General features: G+C 48.5%; 1 protein-coding gene across 1 annotated transcript in view; it reads left to right on the top strand.

Moving 5' to 3' along the window:
• The window catches only part of LOC125462698 (BTB/POZ domain-containing protein KCTD20-like), a 32,717-nt gene extending 13,208 nt beyond the window's left edge, over positions 1-19,509 (top strand). The window contains exons 2-8 of the mRNA XM_059653231.1: positions 3,840-4,036; positions 6,113-6,428; positions 7,618-7,720; positions 12,886-13,006; positions 15,113-15,310; positions 16,051-16,161; positions 18,001-19,509. Of these exons, the coding sequence (XP_059509214.1) occupies positions 3,840-4,036; positions 6,113-6,428; positions 7,618-7,720; positions 12,886-13,006; positions 15,113-15,310; positions 16,051-16,161; positions 18,001-18,278 (1,324 nt within the window). The 3' untranslated portion in view covers positions 18,279-19,509. The remainder of the gene's footprint in view (positions 1-3,839; positions 4,037-6,112; positions 6,429-7,617; positions 7,721-12,885; positions 13,007-15,112; positions 15,311-16,050; positions 16,162-18,000) is intronic.
• The last annotated feature ends 1,753 nt before the right edge of the window (positions 19,510-21,262 follow it).

The following is a 21,262-nucleotide window of genomic DNA, read 5'->3' as shown; positions in this document are numbered from 1 at the left end:
TCAAGGGCGTTCTTGACAACTGTGGGGGGAAAGTTGCCGTCCTTGAAGAACTTGCACGTCTGGGATGTGCGGGAGTGAAAACCTCTCCCCCGCAGAATGGGCAGCCCTCCGCTCCAACCCCAACCTCATCATCAAACCCGCAGACAAGGGTGGCGCAGTGGTAGTATGGCGCACTGACCTCTACAGCGCCGAGGCCAGACGCCAACTCTCCGACACCACCTCCTACCGCCCCCTCGATCATGACCCCACACCCGAGCACCAAACCATCATCTCCAACACCATTCATGACCTCATCGCCTCAGGGGACCTCCCACCCACAGCCTCCAACCTCATTGTTCCCCAACCCCACACGGCCCGTTTCTATCTCCTTCCCAAAATCCACAAACCTGCCTGCCCTGGTCGACCCATCGTCTCAGCCTGCTCCTGCCCCACCGAACTCATCTCCACCTATCTGGACTCCATTTTCAGTTCACCTGGGCCATCTCCAGCACATCCCTCACCTTCCTGGACCTCTCAGTCTCCATCTCAGGCAACCAGCTTGTAACTGATGTCCATTTCAAGCCCACCGACTCGCACAGCTACCTAGAATACACCTCCTCCCACCCACCCTCCTGCAAAAATTCCATCCCCTATTCCCAATTCCTTCGCCTCCGCCGCATCTGCTCCCACGATAAGACATTCCACTCCCACACGTCCCAGATGTGCAAGTTCTTCAAGGACCGCAACTTTCCCCCCACAGTTATCGAGAACGCCCTTGACCGCGTCTCCCGCATTTCCTGCAACACATCCCTCACACCCCGCCCCCGCCACAACCGCCCAAAGAGGATCCCCCTCGTTCTCACACACCACCCCACCAACCTCCGGATACAACGCATCATCCTCCAACACTTCCGCCATCTACAATCCGACCCTACCACCCAAGACATTTTTCCATCCCCACCCCTGACTGCTTTCCGGAGAGACCACTCTCTCCGTGACTCCCTTGTTTGCTCCACATTGCTCTCCAACCCCACCACACCCAGCACCTTCCCCTGCAACCGCAGGAAATGCTACACTTGCCCCCACACCTCCTCCCTCACCCCTATCCCAGGCCCCAAGATGACATTCCACATTAAGCAGAGGTTCACCTGCACCTCTGCCAATGTGGTATACTGCATCCACTGTACTCGGTGTGGCTTCCTCTACATTGGAGAAACCAAGCGGAGGCTTGGAGACCGCTTTGCAGAACACCTCCGTTCAGTTCGCAACAAACAACTGCACCTCCCAGTCGCAAACCATTTCCACTCCCCCTCCCATTCTTTAGATGACATGTCTATCATGGGCCTCCTGCAGTGCCACAATGATGCCACCCGAACCTTGCAGGAACAGCAACTCATATTCCGCCTGGGAACCCTGCAGCCTAATGGTATCAATGTGGACTTCACCAGTTTCAAAATCTCCCCTTCCCCTACTGCATCCCTAAACCAGCCCAGTTCGTCCCCTCCCCCCACTGCACCACACAACCAGCCCAGCTCTTCCCCTCCACCCACTGCATCCCAAAACCAGTCCAACCTGTCTCTGCCTCCCTAACCTGCTCTTCCTCTCACCCATCCCTTCCTCCCACCCCAAGCCGCACCCCCATCTACCTACTAACCTCATCCCACCTCCTTGACCTGTCCGTCTTCCCTGGACTGACCTATCCCCTCCCTACCTCCCCACCTATACTCTCTCCACCTATCTTCTTTTCTCTCCATCTTCGGTCTGCCTCCCCCTCTCTCCCTATTTATTCCAGAACCCTCACCCCATCCCCCTCTCTGATGAAGGGTCTAGGCCCGAAATGTCAGCTTTTGTGCTCCTGAGATGCTGCTGGGCCTGCTGTGTTCATCCAGCCTCACATTTTATTATCTTGGATTCTCCAGCATCTGCAGTTCCTATTATCTCTTTCTCAATGTAGTCTGATTTGTTCATAATGACGGTCACGAGCCCCCTGTCTACTGGTAGGATTGTGATGTTCCTGTCCTTCTCCAATCTGTGATGTGTTGAGGGTGCCCCATTCATTCCTCCGGCTCAGCGTCGGGAATATTGTCTGTCGGATGGTTTCTTGTGTTTTCGTCTATGAGTCCATTACCTTCTCGTGTAGCTTCCAGGGCGGTCATGAAGGCTGTTCTGTTTGCGCCCCTGTGGTTATACTTCAGTCCGCATAACAGGACAGCTACAGTTTCTGCAAGTGGTCTGCTGGATAGGTTCCTTATCCATGCATCTGAATTGTAGTTGCCCTTGTGTTTGTGGATGGGTCAGTTTGGTCAGTTCCTCCTGTAATGTGTGTCTTTCCTATGTTCTGGTCTCTTGTTGTTTGATGGTGGTGGCCCACTGCAGGGTTGTAGTCGGTAGCGTTTTGGTAGAATGATTTTTGGTGCGAAATTTCTCATCCACGCTCGTAGATCCGGTTACGGGCATCGTTGGTCAATTCCTGTAGCATTCTCTGGCCCTTCAGTTCAGCTGCCTTGTGCCCCTGTGGGGTGCTTGTACTTAACTGGTTCCTGAGGCATTCGTGCAGAAAGTGAAGCTGTTCGCGGCTAACGCTCAGTCACTTGGCAAAAGTTTCCCATTTTCGGGCTACTTTGAGCATGTCGTACCCATGGGTGTTTAAGGTCCTTGTGAAGATTTATAGCTGGGGTTGGGTAACTCAGGTTGGGGGACAATGTGACCATCCCAGCTCAAGCCAACCACAGACACCTGCGGGAATTCCTAGAGGCCTGGTTTTCAACCCGTAATGCAATCAATAAACATGTGGAATTAGACCCCGTATACAAACCCATGCCAAACAGAACCAGAAATGACATAACCCAACTTAACAGGCCAAATCATATAAATTCCAAGCAGAGTAGAACAACATCACTTCATCGGAAACTGCACCGATGATGTTACCCAGCATCAGGACGAAATGTCTGAATGAGAACAAGCCAGCTCAGCAAGTCAACAACCTCAGAGCATTAGAGACAAGTAGGAACTACAGATGCTGGAGAATCCGAGATAACGCGGTGTAGAGCTGGATGAACACAGCAGGCCAAGCAGCATCTTAGGAACACAAAAGCTGACGTTTCGGGTCTGGACCCTTCTTCAAAAAAATGTTTCTGAAGACGTGTCCCAACCTGAAACATCAGCTTTCCTGCTCCTCTGATGCTGCTTGGCCTGCTGTGTTCATCCAGCTCTACACCGCGTTATCGCAGAGTAGTGTAGTGTTGTCGCTGCTATCTGTGCTTTGAATGGCTACTGTGTGAGAATATTTCACTTTCTCTGTTGACCTTAATGCTCTCTTACACATGCTATTGTCATTAGTGTAGACCATGGAGCAAACCTCTCATTTCTTTTAAAGTGTTAGTAAGTTATTGTTTGCAGAATGTGCCCTCTCCAGATTGCATGCCAACAATGTCCTAGCCCCCTCCAGGCAACTCACGGATGAGCCTGTGCTTCTCGGTGGCTCAGTGGTTAACACTGCAGCCTCACAGCACCAGGGACCCGGGTTCAATTCCAGGCTCGGGTGGCTGTCTGTGTGGAGTTTGTTCATTCTCCCCGTGTCTGCGTGGGTTTCCTCCAGGTGCTCTGGTTTACTCCCACAGTCCAAAGATGTGCAGGTTAGGTGGATTGGCCATGCTAAATTGCCCGTAGTGTTCAGGGGTGTGTGGGTTATAGGGGTTGGGTCTGGGTGGGATGCTCCAAGGGGTGGTGTGGACTTGTTGGGCCAAAGGACCTGTTTCCACACTGTAGGGATTCTATGATTCTCAGGCTTTCTGTGAAAGAACCATGCTTTCGGTTTTATCCTGTCAATGCAGCTTCACCTCCTCTCCTCCATCCCACAGGTCACTGCCACGTGTCCCGAGACAGGCGATAGTGTGTACTCCCAGAGCGACGCTTCCCGGGAATATCGCAGTGATTGATCGGCACCCATACCCTGCGCAGCTTGTTGGGGAATTCCCTCGACATCACCGACGAGACGTCAGCGATCTCCCTCTGTGTGTCCGCACTGTGACAAATCCTGTCAGGCAGGAGGCTTTGGGTAGGTGTCTCTGCCTTTCTCTGTCTGACCTACAGAAAGATGGAGGACAAGTTGTCTGATACCTCCAAGGGCTTCCATGGCTTATTCCAACATGTTGTGGGACTCGAACCCTCAACCTTGAACTCAGGATGTCAGTCCCAATCACTGTGCCAAGCAACGGCCAAGTGCCTGATATCTATCCTCTTCCTTTGTTGGAACAAACCGGGTTAATATTCCACCTCTGCGTGGGAACTCAGTTCTGAAGAAGTGTCACACTGTTGACTGTTTCTGTCGACACAGGCCTGCTGAGTTTCTCCCAACATTTTCTGGCTTTATTTCAGATTTCCAGTATCTGCAGTATTTTGTAGCCGTCCTTCAAGTGGAGAGCTTTATCGACAGACGGAGTGAGACCCCAAACCCGGGCTGTCAGGAGGGAGTAGGTGACCAGCGAGGTCTCAGTGCCACGGTCTAAGGAAGGCCAGGGGTTGAGATTGTGTGACACTGTGTGCCTTCCCGCTCAGATGTCAGGGCAGGGCTGAAGTGTGGGAGGATTCCCTGAATCAAAACCAGTTTGATAACAGAGATGCTGTAGATTCTGAGATTACAAAGTGTAGAGCTGGATGAACACAGCAGGCCAAGCAGCATCAAACTATGTTAGTTAAAAGAGTCAGCAATGGGCAGGAATAGCCTTCAGTCAGTGGTAAGCCCCTCTCCTCTGAGCTGGATGCAGCACTGACAGGTCGGCACCCAGTCAGAAGCTGCTGCTGCTGGGAGCATCCTGCTGTTGGTGATCCTCCCTGACCCTGGGGCAGGCCCCTGAGCCGTGGGGTGGGGGGGCCTTGGAAGCGGTGTGATGGGTCTCACTCGCAGACTGAGAGAGCTGGCCAGGCTACCTGGGAATACCCTGCGATGTATTTCCTGCCCAGCAAGGACGGGCATTTCTCCAGGAACAGCAGCAGTCTCATAGTCAGACCTCGCCCCTGAGAGGGCTGTATCTGTTACCCTGAGGGTAATTGTGGTCACACCGTCCCCCTGTGAGGGCTGTATCTGTTACCCTGAGGGTAATTGTGGTCACACCGTCGTGTCCCCCCCCCCCCCCCGTGAGGGCTGTATCTGATCCGTCCCAGCCAGTTGTTGAACTGCTCTGTTCTGGCCCTTTGGTAATGGCCTCACTCCATTTATCACCGCTGCGCCCCGCCCCACCCCATCAACCCCTGTCCCTCACTGCGCCCCGCCCTATCACCCCGTCTCCCTCGCTGCACCCCACCCTGTCACCCCGTCTCCCACTCGCTGCGCCCCACCCCGTCACCCCCTCTCCCTCGCTATTCCCCGCCCCCGTCACCCCCTCTCCCTCGCTATTCCCCGCCCCCATCACCCCCTCTCCCTCGCTATTCCCCACCCCGGTCACCCCCTCTCCCTCGCTGCGCCCCACCCCGTCACCCCCTCTCCCTCGCTATTCCCCGCCCCCGTCACCCCCTCTCCCTCGCTATTCCCCACCCCGGTCACCCCCTCTCCCTCGCTATTCCCCACCCCGGTCACCCCCTCTCCCTCGCTGCGCCCCACCCCTGATCACCTCCTCTCCCTCGCTGCACTCCCAGACATCACTCCACATTACCTCAGTTCCCGTTACCCCTCCTTTCTCCGCCCCTCTGTCCATCCCCTCCCCTACACATTCTGTTTATCTCCCCGTCCTCATGCTCCACCCTCCATTCTTACCCGCCTACCACAGCACCTACAGCCCACACTGCCAGCCTTCAATCTCCATTCCCACAATGACAGACCCACCTCCCCAACTGCCTGCTCCCCCTAATAAACACCACCCCCCCCCCATCAAACCCCCCTTTCTCTGACCCTGACAGGGTGATAGAAGGAGAATTGGACCCCCCCTCGGAAACCCGCTGTTCCTGCCTTTCCAAACCATTGCCCTCCCTCAATCCTCGTGGGCATAGACTGTCACTAGATTCCAAAGATGGTCTCTCATTCCCAATATTCCCAACAGCAGCCAAAATGACAGTGAGTTCTGGCATTGCCTGCGCTCTGCTGATGAGGGAATCATCTTGCATCAAACTAATCCACCCCCACCTTCTCTCCTACTAGATCCCAGCCTGGGGAGGATCTCGCAGAGCACCAGCTCCCATCCTTGCCAAGGCTCTCCCTCTTCCATGTACAGGACACAGGATAACCAGGGCTGTCCCGTTTTCCAGCCTGGCTCTCCCCCCTGCCACAAGGACAGATGGCCTAATGCCCACAGGGGGCAGAAGACTGGAACGATGAAAGGCCCGGTGGATCCAATGAGGGAGGACAGCAGTAAATCGGGAATGGCCTCGGAGCGGGTGGTTCTCATTGTGGATAACACGCGGTTTGTGGTCGATCCTAGCATCTTTACAGGGCACCCAGACACACTGCTGGGCCGGTACGTACACCCGACTTCAGGATACTCCCCTAACATCCCCTGGGAAAACAGGCAGCACATACCAGGCACTCACTCCCCAGTCCCACAGGACGGGGTGAAATTCAGCATCACACACCCAAAACTCCTCAATCCAATCCTGGTCTGCGATACACTGTGAAAACACACAGGCCCCTGTCTCAGTCCCGGTCTGAATTACACTGTATAAACACACAGATCCTTGTCTCAGTCCCAAGTCTGCGTTACACTGTATAAACACACAGGCCCCTGTCTCAGTCCCGGTCTGTGTTACACTGTGTAAACACACAGATCCCTGTCTCAGTCCCGGTCTGTGTTACACTGTGTAAATACACAGGCCCCTGTCTAAGTCCTGGTCTGTGTTACACTGTATAAATACACAGGCGCCTGTGTTAGTCCCGGTCTATGTTACACTGTGTAAATACACGGGCCCCTGTCTCAGTCCCAGTCTACATTACACTGTATAAACACACAGATCCCTGTCTCAGTCCCGGTCTACGTTACACTGTATAAACACACAGATCCCTGTCTCAGTCCCGGTCTACGTTACACTGTATAAACACGCAGATCCCTGTCTCAGTCCCGGTCTACGTTACACTGTATAAACACGCAGATCCCTGTCTCAGTCCCAGTCTACATTACACTGTATAAACACGCAGATCCCTGTCTCAGTCCCGGTCTACGTTACACTGTATAAACACACAGATCCCTGTCTCAGTCCCAGTCTACATTACACTGTATAAACACACAGATCCCTGTCTCAGTCCCGGTCTACGTTACACTGTATAAACACGCAGATCCCTGTCTCAGTCCCGGTCTACGTTACACTGTATAAACACGCAGATCCCTGTCTCAGTCCTGGTCTGCGTTATACTGTATAAACACACGGGCCCCTGTCTCATACCCGGTTTGCGTTACACTGTGTAAATACACAGGCCCCTGTCTCAGTCCCGGTCTTGCGCTGGGTTGTGTGGTGTTGAGTCGCACCTGGTTTCCAGGGTAGAAGGGCTCACTGTGCCTGGTGAAGGCAGAGAGGTGCATGTGAATCCATGGCAGTGAGGTGCAGCTCTATTAGAGGACTGCATTGCGAGGGGTGGAGGAGTGGCGACGGGACTGCTCACTGGGAATGGGCATATCATTCTTCCTCTAAAGGATTTTGCCTTATCTCCCTCAGAATGTTCACCTCAGGTCGAGAGCACAATGTCACTCAGGCGAACCAGAAAGGCGAGTATGAGATCGCTGAGGGTCTCAGTTCCACGGTCTTCCGAGCAGCCCTGGTGAGTTCACACATCTCTGCGTTCAGTAACCCCTCTGTGCACCAAGAATACACATCAGGGAAGCTGACTGTCTGTAGGGGAGAGTGTGGTGCCAAGTTTGAGTGGGGGGCGGTGCGGTGTGGGACTCCGCTATTTGTTCCTGTGCTATGGCATACCTTGCTACAGTCCATTGTTTCATAAAAGGTTAACTCCTGCGGTTGATACAAACAGATTGATGGAGTTGTTCAGTGTGGAAAGGCTCCCATCTTTACTGCTGTAGGAGCTAGGCCTCAGTTTGGGTCATTTAGGACACAGGCACACACTCAGACACACACACACTCAGGCACGTACATACACTGACACACACTGACACATACACACTGACAGTCACACACACGCACAGTCTCTCTCTCTCTCTCTCTCACACACACACACACCAACACACACACACACCCGCACACAAGTACATACAGACACATCCACACACAGACAGACTCACACACACACAATATGAGGATTGGACACTGCCTCAGTGCCCAGGCTCCCTGGCAGCTCTTACCTCATCAGAGCTCATGATCCCAACATTCAGTCACCCTGGCAAAGTAGCGATTGAAATTGGACAGACCCACCTCGTGTTGTCCCAGGGCTCCAGGCCACTTAACTGGGCAGAGATTGCAGAGGGTTACAGCACAGAGGGTTTGGGAGCTCCTTTTATATCAATCATAAAATGTTTGCATCCAAGTTGGAAATTAGGAACAGCAAGGGAGTAGTCACCTCGTTAGGGGTTTACTACAGGCCCCCCAATAGCAGCAGGGAGATTGAAGAAAGCATAGGTCGACAGATTTTGGAAAAGTGTGGACGCAGTAGGGTTGTTGTAATGGGTGACTTTAACTTTCCTAATATTGATTGGAACCTCCTTCGAGCAGAAGATTTGAATGGAGCTGTTTTTGTAAGGTGTGTTCAGGAGGGTTTCCTAACGCAGTACGTTGACAGGCCGACGAGGGGAGAGGCCATTCTAGACTTGGTGCTCGGAAACGAGCCGGGGCAGGTATCAGATCTTGTGGTGGGAGAGCATTTTGGTGATAGTGACCATAACTGCCTCACATTCTACATAGCTATGGAGAAGGAGAGGATGAGGCAAAATGGGAGGATATTTAATTGGGGAAGAGGAAACTATGATGCGATTAGACACGAGTTAGGAAGCATGGACTGGGAGCAATTGTTCCATGGTAAAGGCACTATAGACATGTGGAGACTGTTTAAGGAACAGTTGTTGGGAGTGATGAGTAAATATGTCCCTCTGAGACAGGCAAGAAGGGGTAAGATAAAGGAACCTTGGATGACGAGAGCAGTGGAGCTTCTTGTGAAAAGGAAGAAGGTAGCTTACATAAGGTGGAGGAAGCTAGGGTCAAGTTCAGCTAGAGAGGATTACATGCAGGCAAGGAAGGAGCTCAAAAATGGTCTGAGGAGAGCCAGGAGGGGGCACGAGAAAGGCTTGGCAGAACAGATTAGGGAGAACACAAAGGCATTTTACACTTATGTGAGGAATAAGAGAATGGTCAAAGAAAGAGTAGGGCTGATCAGGGATAGCAGAGGGAACTTGTGTGTGGAGTCTGAGGAGGTAGGGGAAGCCCTTAATGAGTTTTTTGCTTCTGTCTTTACGAAAGAAACAAACTTTGTAGTGAATGAAACCTTTGAAGAGCAGGTGTGCTTGCTGGAATGGATAGAGATAGAGGAAGCTGATGTGCTGAAAATTTTGTCAAACATTAAGATTGACAAGTCGCCAGGCCCGGACCAGATTTGTCCTCGGCTGCTTTGGGAAGCGAGAAATGAAATTGCTTCGCCACTTGCGAAGATCTTTGCATCCTCGCTCTCCACTGGAGTCGTACCTGAGGACTGGAGAGAGGCAAATGTAATTCCTCTCTTCAAGAAAGGAAATAGGGAAATCCCTGGCAATTATAGACCAGTAAGTCTCACGTCTGTCATCTGCAAGATGTTAGAAAGGATTCTGCGGGATAAGATTTATGACCATCTGGAAGAGCATGGCTTGATTAAATACAGTCAACACGGCTTTGTGAGGGGTAGGTCATGCCTTACAAACCTTATCGAGTTTTTTGAGGATGTGACTAGAAAAGTTGATGAGGGTCGAGCTGTGGATGTGGTGTATATGGACTTCAGTAAGGCATTTGATAAGGTTCCCCATGGTAGGCTCATTCAGAAGGTCAGGAGGAATGGGATACAGGGGAACTTAGCTGCTTGGATACAGAATTGGCTGGCCAACAGAAGACAGCGAGTGGTAGTAGAAGGAAAATATTCTGCCTGGAAGTCAGTGGTGAGTGGGGTTCCACAGGGCTCTGTCCTTGGGCCTCTACTGTTTGTAATTTTTATTAATGACTTGGACGAGGGAATTGAAGGATGGGTCAGCAAGTTTGCAGATGACACAAAGGTCGGAGGTGCCGTTGGCAGTGTAGAGGGCTGTTGTAGGCTGCAGCGGGACATTGAGGATGCAGAGATGGGCTGAGAGGTGGCAGATGGAGTTCAACCTGGATAAATGCGAGGTGATGCATTTTGGAAGGTCGAATTTGAAAGCTGAGTACAGGATTAAGGATAGGATTCTTGGCAGCGTGGAGGAACAGAGGATCTTGGTGTGCAGATACATAGATCCCTTAAAATGGCCACCCAAGTGGACAGGGTTGTTAAGAAAGCATATGGTGTTTTGGCTTTCATTAACAGGGGGATTGAGTTTAAGAGTCGTGAGATCTTGTTGCAGCTCTATAAAACTTTGGTTAGACCGCACTTGGAATACTGCGTCCAGTTCTGGGTGCCCTATTATAGGAAAGATGTGGATGCTTTGGAGAGGGTTCAGAGGAGGTTTACCAGGATGCTGCCTGGACTGGAGGGCTTATCTTATGAAGAGAGGTTGACTGAGCTCGGTCTCTTTTCATTGGAGAAAAGGAGGAGGAGAGGGGACCTAATTGAGGTATACAAGATAATGAGAGGCATAGATAGAGTTGATAGCCAGAGACTATTTCCCAGGGCAGAAATGGCTAGCACGAGGGGTCATAGTTTTAAGCTGGTTGGTGGAAAGTATAGAGGGGATGTCAGAGGCAGGTTCTTTACGCAGAGAGTTGTGAGAGCATGGAATGCGTTGCCAGCAGCAGTTGTGGAAGCAAGGTCATTGGGGTCATTTAAGAGACTGCTGGACATGTATATGGTCACAGAAATTTGAGGGTGCATACATGAGGATCAATGGTCGGCACAACATTGTGGGCTGAAGGGCCTGTTCTGTGCTGTACTGTTCTATGTTCTATGTTCTAAGTTCAGGTAATTGGGAAGGCAAATGGAATACTGGCCTTTTTTACAGAGACCTTGCTGAAATTATACAAAGGGCGCTAGTCAGACAAGAATACTGTGAACGTGTTTGGGCCCTGTATCTAAGATACGACAGACTGTCATTGGGGCCAGTCCAGAGAAAGCTCAACAGGATTGGTGTGGAAAGATTATTTTCCCTTGCAGGAGAGACTGGGACCAAAGGGTATCATCTTAGGATAATGGCTAATGTATTTAAGGAATTCCTTGTCTCTGAAGGTAGTGAATGTGTGGAATTCTTTACCACAGAGGGCTGTTGAGGCTGGGTCATTCAGTATATTCCAGGCTGAGACAGACGGATTTTTACTTCGGAAGGGATTCCAGGGTCTTGGGGAAAAGGCAGGAGAGTGGAGTTGAGGATTATCAGATCAGCCATGATCTCGCTGAATTGGCAGAAAAGACTCGCTGGGCCGAATGGCCTGCCTGTGCTCCTACGCTTCATGATCTTATGGGTATGTCCTGCTCCCAAAAAGCAGAATAAATTCAATCCAGCCCATCCTCACCTGTCTACTCTTGGTTATGTGTAAAATGCTGAAAGATGTTGTCAGCGTTCTAACAAACAGCGCTCCCTGGGAACCTGGCGAATACAGCTCAGTCTTGGTCCATCCAGGAGGCCGCAGCTCCTGACCTCATCATAACTCCTGTCTAGACAAACAGACTGAGTTCCAGGGAAGAGATGAGAATGAATCAAGGCCACATCTCACACAGTAAGGGATCGAGGAGCTCAACAAAAATAAAGTCAACGTGAAACAAGGGGCAAACTCTCCGCTGGCTGGAGCCAAACCTGACAAGGAGGAAGATGGTTGGGTTTGTTGGAGATCAGTCATCTCAGCTCCAAGACATCTCTGCAGGAGTCCATCAGAATAATGTCCTAGGCCCAACCATCTTCAGCTGCTTCATCAATGATTCATCATAAAGACAACATTGGTAACATCTTTTTAAAGATTAGATTAGATTAGATTCCCCAACAAGTCCACACTGCCCCTTGGAGCATCCCACCCAGACCCATCCCCCTATAACCCACACACCTGAACACAATGGGCAATTTAGCATGGCCGATCCACCGAGCCTGCACATCTTCGGACTGTGGGAGGAAACCCACGCAGACACAGGGAGAATGTGCAAACTCTGGTGGAGAAGCTTCTACAAACAATTATTTGGTATAGCATTAATAGTCATTTGAAAAAAGGTGGGTTGAACAAGAAGAATCAGAATGGATTTCTAAAGGGGAAATCAAGTTTACCAATGTGCTGGAGTCTTTTGAAGCAGTAATAAAAAGGCTAGATGAGGATAGTGCTGTTGATGTGGTGTAAATGTACTTCCAAGAAATGAACAATTCAGAATCATCTGAACTTGGTCCTTCACTCTGTGGTGCGACCAGTAAAACATGCTGGAAGTGGCTTGCAGGTCAATAAAGTGGTGAAGAAACCATCTGACATGCTTTACAAGAGATGGAAGGCAGTAATGGAACTGTATAAAACCCTAGTTAGAGGCCGGACTGGATTTCTGCACAGCTTGGCCCATTGTAGTCTCAGAAAGATATAACTGCACTCTAAATATAAACTATAAATGCATATTGAGGGTGCATGGAGGCTAATCAAAGTTCTCTTCTAGCAGGATCTGGTAGGGACTTTGGAGACCAAATTGAACATGGGAAGAAGTGATAACTATATGTTAATTAAAGGATAGTTGGCTGTGAACTATCCAAATCCTGGAAGTTAATTTTAAAATTACTGTTTCAGAAACAGACTTGGATTTCCATGAAATCATACTCATTGTTATGTGCAATATTCCTAATTGACTTTGTGTCGTTTCAGGATTATTACACCACTGGAGTTATTCAGTGTCCTGATGGTATTTCAGTCCAAGAACTCCGAGATGCATGTGACTATCTGTGCATCAACTTCAGTCACAATACAATTCGCTGTCGAGATCTCAGTAAGTACATAACACGAGATCAATCTTCACATGTTTATACGGCCTGCAAGGACTGGCTAAGGCATTCATCATCCTAATATTTCCCATTTCAGTTCAAGACCAAAGGTGCAGCTCAATATCAAGCCCAGCATTGCTACTTATGTACAAGTGGGTGCATGTTGTGGGATACTGTAGCTGTAAGAGGTTATTTTGTCCTAGCTTCTTTTAAAGAGAGATTAAGTGAGAGGTACCGGCCACTTATAAGAAAGTAAACAGCTTGTAAGGCCTTTGGGATTTATTTTTTTTTTAAGTTGGAACAATAGAAGCAGCCTGGCTGGGTGTGGTCGTGCTGCCATAGAACCAGGATTTCTAGTTTACCTTTCAGCAGTTGGCCTTAGGGTCTGGAAGAAGCCAAAAGCTGAGGGTTTTCTTCTTGCTACAGGATTTGCATGTGAGACAATCTGTTTTCTGAATTTGCCTTTTGCCAAAGGTACATTTATGGAATGTTACTAAATTGGCACAGTTAAATAGTAATAGTTATACTGCAGTTATTATTCTGTTAAGCTTTCCAATAGATTTAAGTTACTCCAGTTCCTTCTTTCCTTTGTTGTATTTTAACTAACGTGGATGTATAAAGTACATTTTGCTTTAAATCTGGTAGTTTGACCAATCATTTGCATCTGGAACCCAACACCTACATTTGCCTTTAAAGTAAGAAAAAGACAGGGTCTAGGCTGCCTCATAATATATTTCAAGGGGGTTTGGTTGGGTCCATAACAAGGTAGACCAGAATTTTGACCAAGAGACACTAAGAGGATGGCAATATATTCCCAGGTCAGGGTGGTTTGATTGGAAGCTTGTAGTGGTGGTGTTCCCAAGTATCCGCTCTTGTCCTTCTAGATGTAGAGATTGTAGATTTGTAAGGTGCTAATGAAGAAACCTGGACTCTTTAGGTACTTGTTGTCAGTATGTGATAGTATTTACGTGTATTACAATTTATTATGTCCATGTATTTGTGTATAATTTAAGGCTGGTATAGGCCATTCAAGCCAGTTCTCCCCTTTAATAAGATCACCGCCTTAGAATGAAATCCTTTCATTTTCTTATCCATCAGAAATCTGAGTCTTACTTTTAAAATATGCAATGACACAGTCCCACTGTTGTCTGGGGAAGAGACTTCAACAGATTTCTGACCCTCTGATAGAAAAGAAACAAATCCTTGTTTCTGTCTAGAAACTAGCACCTAACTCCAGTATCTCCAGAAAGCGATCGAAAAGATTTTCTCAGATCCACTCTGCCAAGTCCCCTCAAGGTATTGTAACTTTCAGTTAGATCACCCCTCAAGAAACTCCAATGAATACCATCCCAACTAGTCCTCTCTTTCCTTGTTGGGTAACCCCTCATTTCAGGAGTCTGTCAAGTGAACATTCTTCAAACTGCTTCTAATGCAATTATATCCTTTCACAAGGAAGAAACAAAAACTGGACATTTAATGGTGTTGGCAACACCCTGTAAAATCATTGTAAACTCAATGTGTCAATGTTTACATCCCATTCCCTTCAAAATAATTAACAACTTTCCATCCACTTTCCTAGTACTTGCTGGACCTTCAGACTAACGCTTTTCAGATTCATGTATCAGGATATCTCAAGAGTTCTGCAGTCTCTTTGTCCATAATATAAATCATTACATACAATGCTGCATTTCTATTCTTCTCACCTAAGTAGACAAATTCCCATTTTCTACAATATACGCTCATGTGCCAGATGGCCGTTACCCAAACTGTATTTCTTTTTATACTCGCTATGTCCTCTGTACAAGTAACTATTGTTGTATCATCAGCAATTTTAACAACTAGACTTTCAGTCCTTTCATCCAAGTCATTAATAAAGCCTCAGCACTGATTCCTGTCAACTCAGAACTGACCCATTTATCTTTCCTCTGTGCTTCCTGTTGGTTGATCTGTCCTCCCTCTGTGCCAATACCTTTCCTGTGAGCTCGTGTTGTGTACGAACCTTTGAGTGGCACTTGGTGAAATGCCTTTCAGAAATAATTTGAACAAGAATGATGGCGAGCAGCATGGACTGGAGGTTCTGCTTATGCTTACACTTTGGACGTCGCTTCCAGGTGCTCTGCTACATGAGTTATCAAACGATGGGGCACGGAAGCAGTTTGAGAAGAACCTGGAAGAGTTGGTGTTTCCCCTGATGATGTCAAGTGCCCGGAAAGGGGAGCGGGAATGCCATGTGGTCGTGCTGACACATGAGGACACTGTGGACTGGGATCAACAACACCCACCACAGATGGGAGAGGAATATTCTCACAGTAAGAGCAGAGTGTGGCTGAGATTTACCTTCACCGTGAGATGTTGAGTTTCTTATTGCCTTGACATAAATGCACCATCCCACATTTGAGATTAATTTGTCAATTCCATGTTAATTCTAGCAGTGAGCTGTCTGATGTTCCTCCCAAATTTTAGTTCCCCCTCTCCTTTTGACCTGGCAATAACACAGTTAATTACGGTGCTCCATAGTTGCTCAAAGATTATGAAGTAGCTCCACGTACATTAGGGACACGGACCCTGAATCACCAACTCCGTGTGTTTCCATGGTGCCTTCAATGTAGCGAAACATCTCAAAAGCCTGATTTATTAAAACAAGGTTTAACACCGTGCCTTGTAGGAAAGATATCAGGCCAGAAGAGGTATGGTTTGAGGAACTCTCTCTCTCACACACTTATACACACACACATGGGTCACTCACATTTTTCACAAACACATTCTCTCTCCTCTCTCTCTCTCTCTCTCTCACACACACACACACACACACACTCGTGCACTTCATTGTCTTACACGCATTTACATTTTCATCTTGCACACATTCGTTCATTTATTCATTCACAGGCAGGAAGTCACAGAAAACAAACCACACGTGTCAGGATTGTAAACCCTGGGCCCCCATGCTGCAGTTAGATAAGGACTCTCCTCCGGACACCACAGAGGAGCATACAAGAAATGAGGGTGAGGTGGGGAAGTGGGAATTCTGACTCTGTTGTTCATGTTTCAGTTATTTATAGCACCAAACTGTACAGGTTCTTCAAATACATCGAGAACCGGGAGATAGCCAAACAGGTTTTGAAGGACCGAGGGCTAAAGAACATCCGCATCGGAATTGAAGGTGAGCCGGATGGAATGGGCTTTTGGGAATGTAAGAATTGGAAGGAGCCAGCCTGATCATTGGCTGATCTCATTAACAAAATCCTCATGGCTTTGGTAAAGTACAGTCATATTTGCGATGTCTGCTGGTCTCAACTGCTTCCAGCACAGGCCCACTGTGTTCATGCCAGCTCTCCGAATAAGCAATTTACATTTCACCACATCCTTCCATTTAGAAGAAAGACATGGGGGGGCAACTTTTTTTTAACGCAGTGTGTGGAAAGAACTGCCAGAGGAGGTGGTGGATGTGGGTCCAGTTACATTGTTTAAAAGACATTTGGATAAGTACATGAATAAGAAATGTTTGGAGCAATATAGGCCAAGAGCAGGCAGGTGGGACTAGTTTAGTTTGGGATTATGGTTGGCATGGACCTGTTTGACAGAAGGTTGTGTTTCTGTGCTGTGTGACTCTGTGACCAGATAAAACCTTTACCAACCTGCCCATCTTACTGATATTCTTCATCTCCGAATCCCGTCCATTCTCCTGCATCTTCCCTGCATCCTCTGTAATGCCTTCACGTTCTGCCTGAAGTCTGGTGTCCAGTTGAGGACTAACCAGAGTCTCATACAAGTTTCATCTCACCTTCTTGCTCCTATACTTGATGCTGCTCTTAGGAAAGTCAAAAATCATCACCTTATAGTCCAACGGGTTTATTTGAAGACCCAAATGTTTGACATCTCACTCCTTCAGGTGTCAGGAGTGAGGGTCTGAAAGCTTGTGTCTTCAAATAAACCTGTTGGACTATAACCTGGTGTCATGTGAGTTTTGACCTTATTCCATCCCAGTCCAACACCTGCACCTCCACATCATTAAGAAAGCATACAAGCAGGATATTTTATGAACCGTGCCCTGCCAACCTCAGTGACGAAGTTCCTGCCAGGTACCTCTGCTCATCCACCTGAAATGCTGCACCCTTTATCTTGCCAAAAGTCACTTCTCTACATTGAACTCCACGTCTCGTATCCATCCATGTCACTGACTTATGACCTTTATAAAGGGCTGCCCGTCCAGGCTGATTCCAGGGATGGCGGGTCTGACGTACGAGGAGAGATTGACTCAGTTAGGATTGTTTTCTCCAAGAGTTCGGACGAATGGGGGGTGGTTCAGAGAACTGTAGACAGGATTGGACAGGGTAGATGCAAGGAGGATGTTCCCGATGGTGGGTGTGTCCAGAAGCAGCAGTCGCAGTATGAGGATTCGGGTAGACCATTCAGGACGGAGATGAGGAGACATTTCTTCACCCAAAGAGTGGTGAGCCTGTGGGATTCATTACCACAGGAAGTGTCAAAGATGCCAAAACATTGAATGTATTCAACAGGCAACTAGATGTAGCACTTGGGGCGAATGGGATCAAAGGTTACGGGGAGAAAGCAGGATTAGGCTATCGAGTTGGACGGTGATGCCATGGTGAAGGGCCGAATGGCTTCCAGCTCTTATGTTCTACGTATCCTCAGTTGCTGGTGCTGCCAAGGAAGTGGGATGGGATGGAGTTGGGGGTGCTGAAGAACTCCCTTCCTCCTCAGTGAAATTGAACCCTGGGACCTTATGCATCATGTCAAGAGGAGTTTTGGTCTGACAGGTCACAGTTTACTGTATGTCCAGACCTGAGCCTAACCTTTCTAACTCCAAGGGGGACGGCGCTATCCACAGAACCACTACGAACAAACACAACACACACACACACACACACACTCAAAAGCCATGGAACTGTTGTAATGGGTTAACGCTTTAAGACGTTTGTACACAGTAGGACCCCGTAACAGTAGAGTGATGGGTCAGTGTTTTTGTGCTGTTCTCTAGGTTATCCAACCTGTAAGGAGAAGTTGAAGCTGCGAGCGGGCGGCCGTTACGAGGTGATCTATAATTACGTGCAGCGACCATTCATCCACATGTCCTGGGAGAAGGAGGAGGGGAAGAGCCGGCATGTGGATTTCCAGTGTGTCAGGAGGTCCACCACCAATCTGGCCTCACCACCCCGTGACCTTGGCACCACCCATCACCCACAAGTGGATGAGCTCGACATTCTGGGTCCAGCACAGGACCAGGCTGAGGAGGTTAGTGCCACCCTCCAGGAGTAAGCTTAACCCTGGGGCACTGGCACAAAACAAGTGCACCTGGAAAATGGGGCTGTGCTTCAGGCTGCTCTGTCATGGGAGTACAAACAGGATTGGGGTGCTCCTTGACTCCACACTGCGACAGCACAGAGCATGGTGATCTGGTTATGTGGGGAAATCCGGCAGTGATCAGGTGTGAGGATCTCACTGCACTCGAACACACAGGAATCTGACACAGTGATTGAGCGCAGGAGATCCACATGGTGCTTAGCTGTGGGGGCCTGGTGTGAGGATCAGGTGTAGTGACCCAGGGCACGAATCAGTTGTGCAGGATCGAGTTGTACAAACTGGTGAGAAGGCTCCGACCCTGGCATTTTGGAAATTTTTTAAAAAATTCACTTGGGGGATGTGGGCATCACTGCGGCCCGGCCTTTCTTGTCAAGCCCTAGCTGCCCCTTGAGAAGGTGGTGCTGAGCTGCTTTCTTGAATTGCTGCAGTCCTCCTGCTAGGGGTTGATCCACAATAATACCACGAGAGAGGGAATTCCAGGATTTTAAAGAAGGAGCAGTGATAGATTTCCAAGTCAGGACGGTGAGGGGAACTTACAGGTGATGTTTCAGCATCCACACTTCTGTAGAAGCTGTTGCGGGTCTGTTTAGGGAGAAAGCAGCTGTTTATATCAGAAAGGGCAAGACCAAGCGAGCGTGTGCATGGTACGCATCTGTCTGAACATAGAACATTACAGCACAGTACAGGCACTTCGGCCCTCGATGTTGTGCCGACCTATGATACCGATCTCAAGCCCATCTAACCTACACTATTCCATGTACGTCCATATGCTTGTCCAATGACGACTTAAACGTACCTAAAGTTGGTGAATCTACTACCGTTGCAGGCAAAGCATTCCATTCCCTTACTACTCTCTGAGTAAAGAAACTACCTCTGACATCTGTCCGAAATCTTTCATACCTCAATTTAAAGCTATGCCCCCTGGTGCTCGCCGTCACCATCCCAGGAAAAAGGCTCTCCCTATCCACCCCTCTGATTATTTTATATGTCTCAATTAAGTCACCTCTCAACCTTCTTCTCTGTAACGAAAACAGCCTCAAGTCCCTTAGCCTTTCCTCATAAGGCCTTCTCTCCATCCCAGGCAAGATCCTAGTAAATCTCCTCTGCACCCTTTCCAAAGCTTCCACATCCTTCTTATAATGCAGTGACCAGAACTGTGCACAATACTCCAAGTGCAGCCGCACCAGAGTTTTGTACAGCTTCACCATAACCTCTTGGTTCCGGAGCTCGATCCCTCTATTAATAAAAGCTAAAACACTGTATGCCTTCTTAACAGCCCTGTCAACCTGGGTGGCAACTTTCAAGGATCTGTGTACATGGACACCGAGATCTCTCTGCTCATCTACGCTACCAAGAATCTTACCATTAGCCCTGTACTTTGCCTTCTGGTTACTCCTACCAAAGTGCATCACCTCACACTTGTCTGCATTAAACTCCATTTGCCACCTCTCAGCCCAGCTCTGCAGCTTATCTATGTCTCTCTGCAACCTACAGCATCCTTCGTCACTATCCACAACTCCACCGACCTTAGTGTCGTCTGCAAATTTACTAACCCGTCCTTCTACGCCCTCATCCAGGTCATTGATAAAAATGACAAACAGCAGTGGACCCAACACCGACCCTTGCGGTACGCCACTAGTAACTGGTCTCCAGGCTGAACATTTCCCATCAACTACCACCCTCTGTCTTCTTTCAGCAAGCCAATTTCTACTATAACTGCTATATCTCCCACAATTCCATTCCTCCGCATTTTGTACAATAGCCTATTGTGGGGAACCTTATCAAACGCCTTGCTGAAATCCATATACACCACATCAACCGGTTTACTCTCATCTACCTGTTTGGTCACCTTCTCAAAGAACTCAATAAGGTTTGTGAGGCATGACCTTCCCTTCACAAAACCGTGCTGACTATCCCTAATCAATTTATTCTTTTCTAGATGATTATAAATCCTATCCCTTATAACCTTTTCCAACACTTTACCAACAACTGAGGTAAGGCTCACTGGTCTATAATTACCAGGGTTGTCTCTACTCCCCTTCTCGAACAGGGGAACCACATTTGCTATCCTCCAGTCATCTGGCACTATTCCTGTAGACAATGATGAGTTAAAGATCAATGCCAAAGGCTCGGCAATCTCCTCCCTGGCTTCCCAGAGGATCCTAGGATAAATCCCATCCGGCCCAGGGGGCTTATCTATCTTCACCCTCTGCAGGATTTCTAATACCTCTTCCTTGTGAACCTCAATCCCACCCAGTCTAGTAACCTGTATTTCAGTATTCTCCTCGACAACATTGTCATTTTCTAGAGTGAATACTGTTGAAAAATATTCATTTAGTGCTTCCCCTATCTCCTCTAACTCCACACACAACTTACCACTACTATCCTTGATTGGCCCCAATCTTACTTTCGTCATTCTTTTATTCCTTAAATACCTATAGAAAGCCTTTGGGTTTACCCTGATCCTATCCACCGACAACTTCTCATGTCTCCTCCTGGCTCTTCTGAGCTCTCTCTTTAGGTCTTTCCTGGCTACCTCGTAGCCCTCAAGTACCCTAACCGAGCCTTCACCTTCCTCTTGACCAGAAATTCCATGTCCTTCATAAACCACGGCTCTCACACTACAGCTTCCTCCCTGCCTGACAGGTACATACTTATCCAGGACACACAGGAGCTTTTCCTTGAAAAAGTTCCACATTTCTAATGTGCCCATCCCCTGCAGTTTCTTTCCCCATCCTATGCTCCCTAAATCTTGCCTAATCTCATCGTAATTGCCTTTCCCCCAGCTATAAAACTCTTGCCCAATGGTATACACCTATCCCTTTCCATCACTGAAGTAAACATAACAGAATTGTGATCACTATCACCAAAGTGCTCACCTACTTCCAAATCTAACACCTGGCCAGGCTCATTACCCAGTACCAAATCTAATGTGGCTT

The sequence above is a fragment of the Stegostoma tigrinum genome, chromosome 21, assembly GCF_030684315.1.
Source record: "Stegostoma tigrinum isolate sSteTig4 chromosome 21, sSteTig4.hap1, whole genome shotgun sequence".
NCBI classification, from domain to species: Eukaryota; Metazoa; Chordata; class Chondrichthyes; order Orectolobiformes; family Stegostomatidae; genus Stegostoma; species Stegostoma tigrinum.
This window is presented reverse-complemented; position numbering and strand designations above follow the sequence as displayed.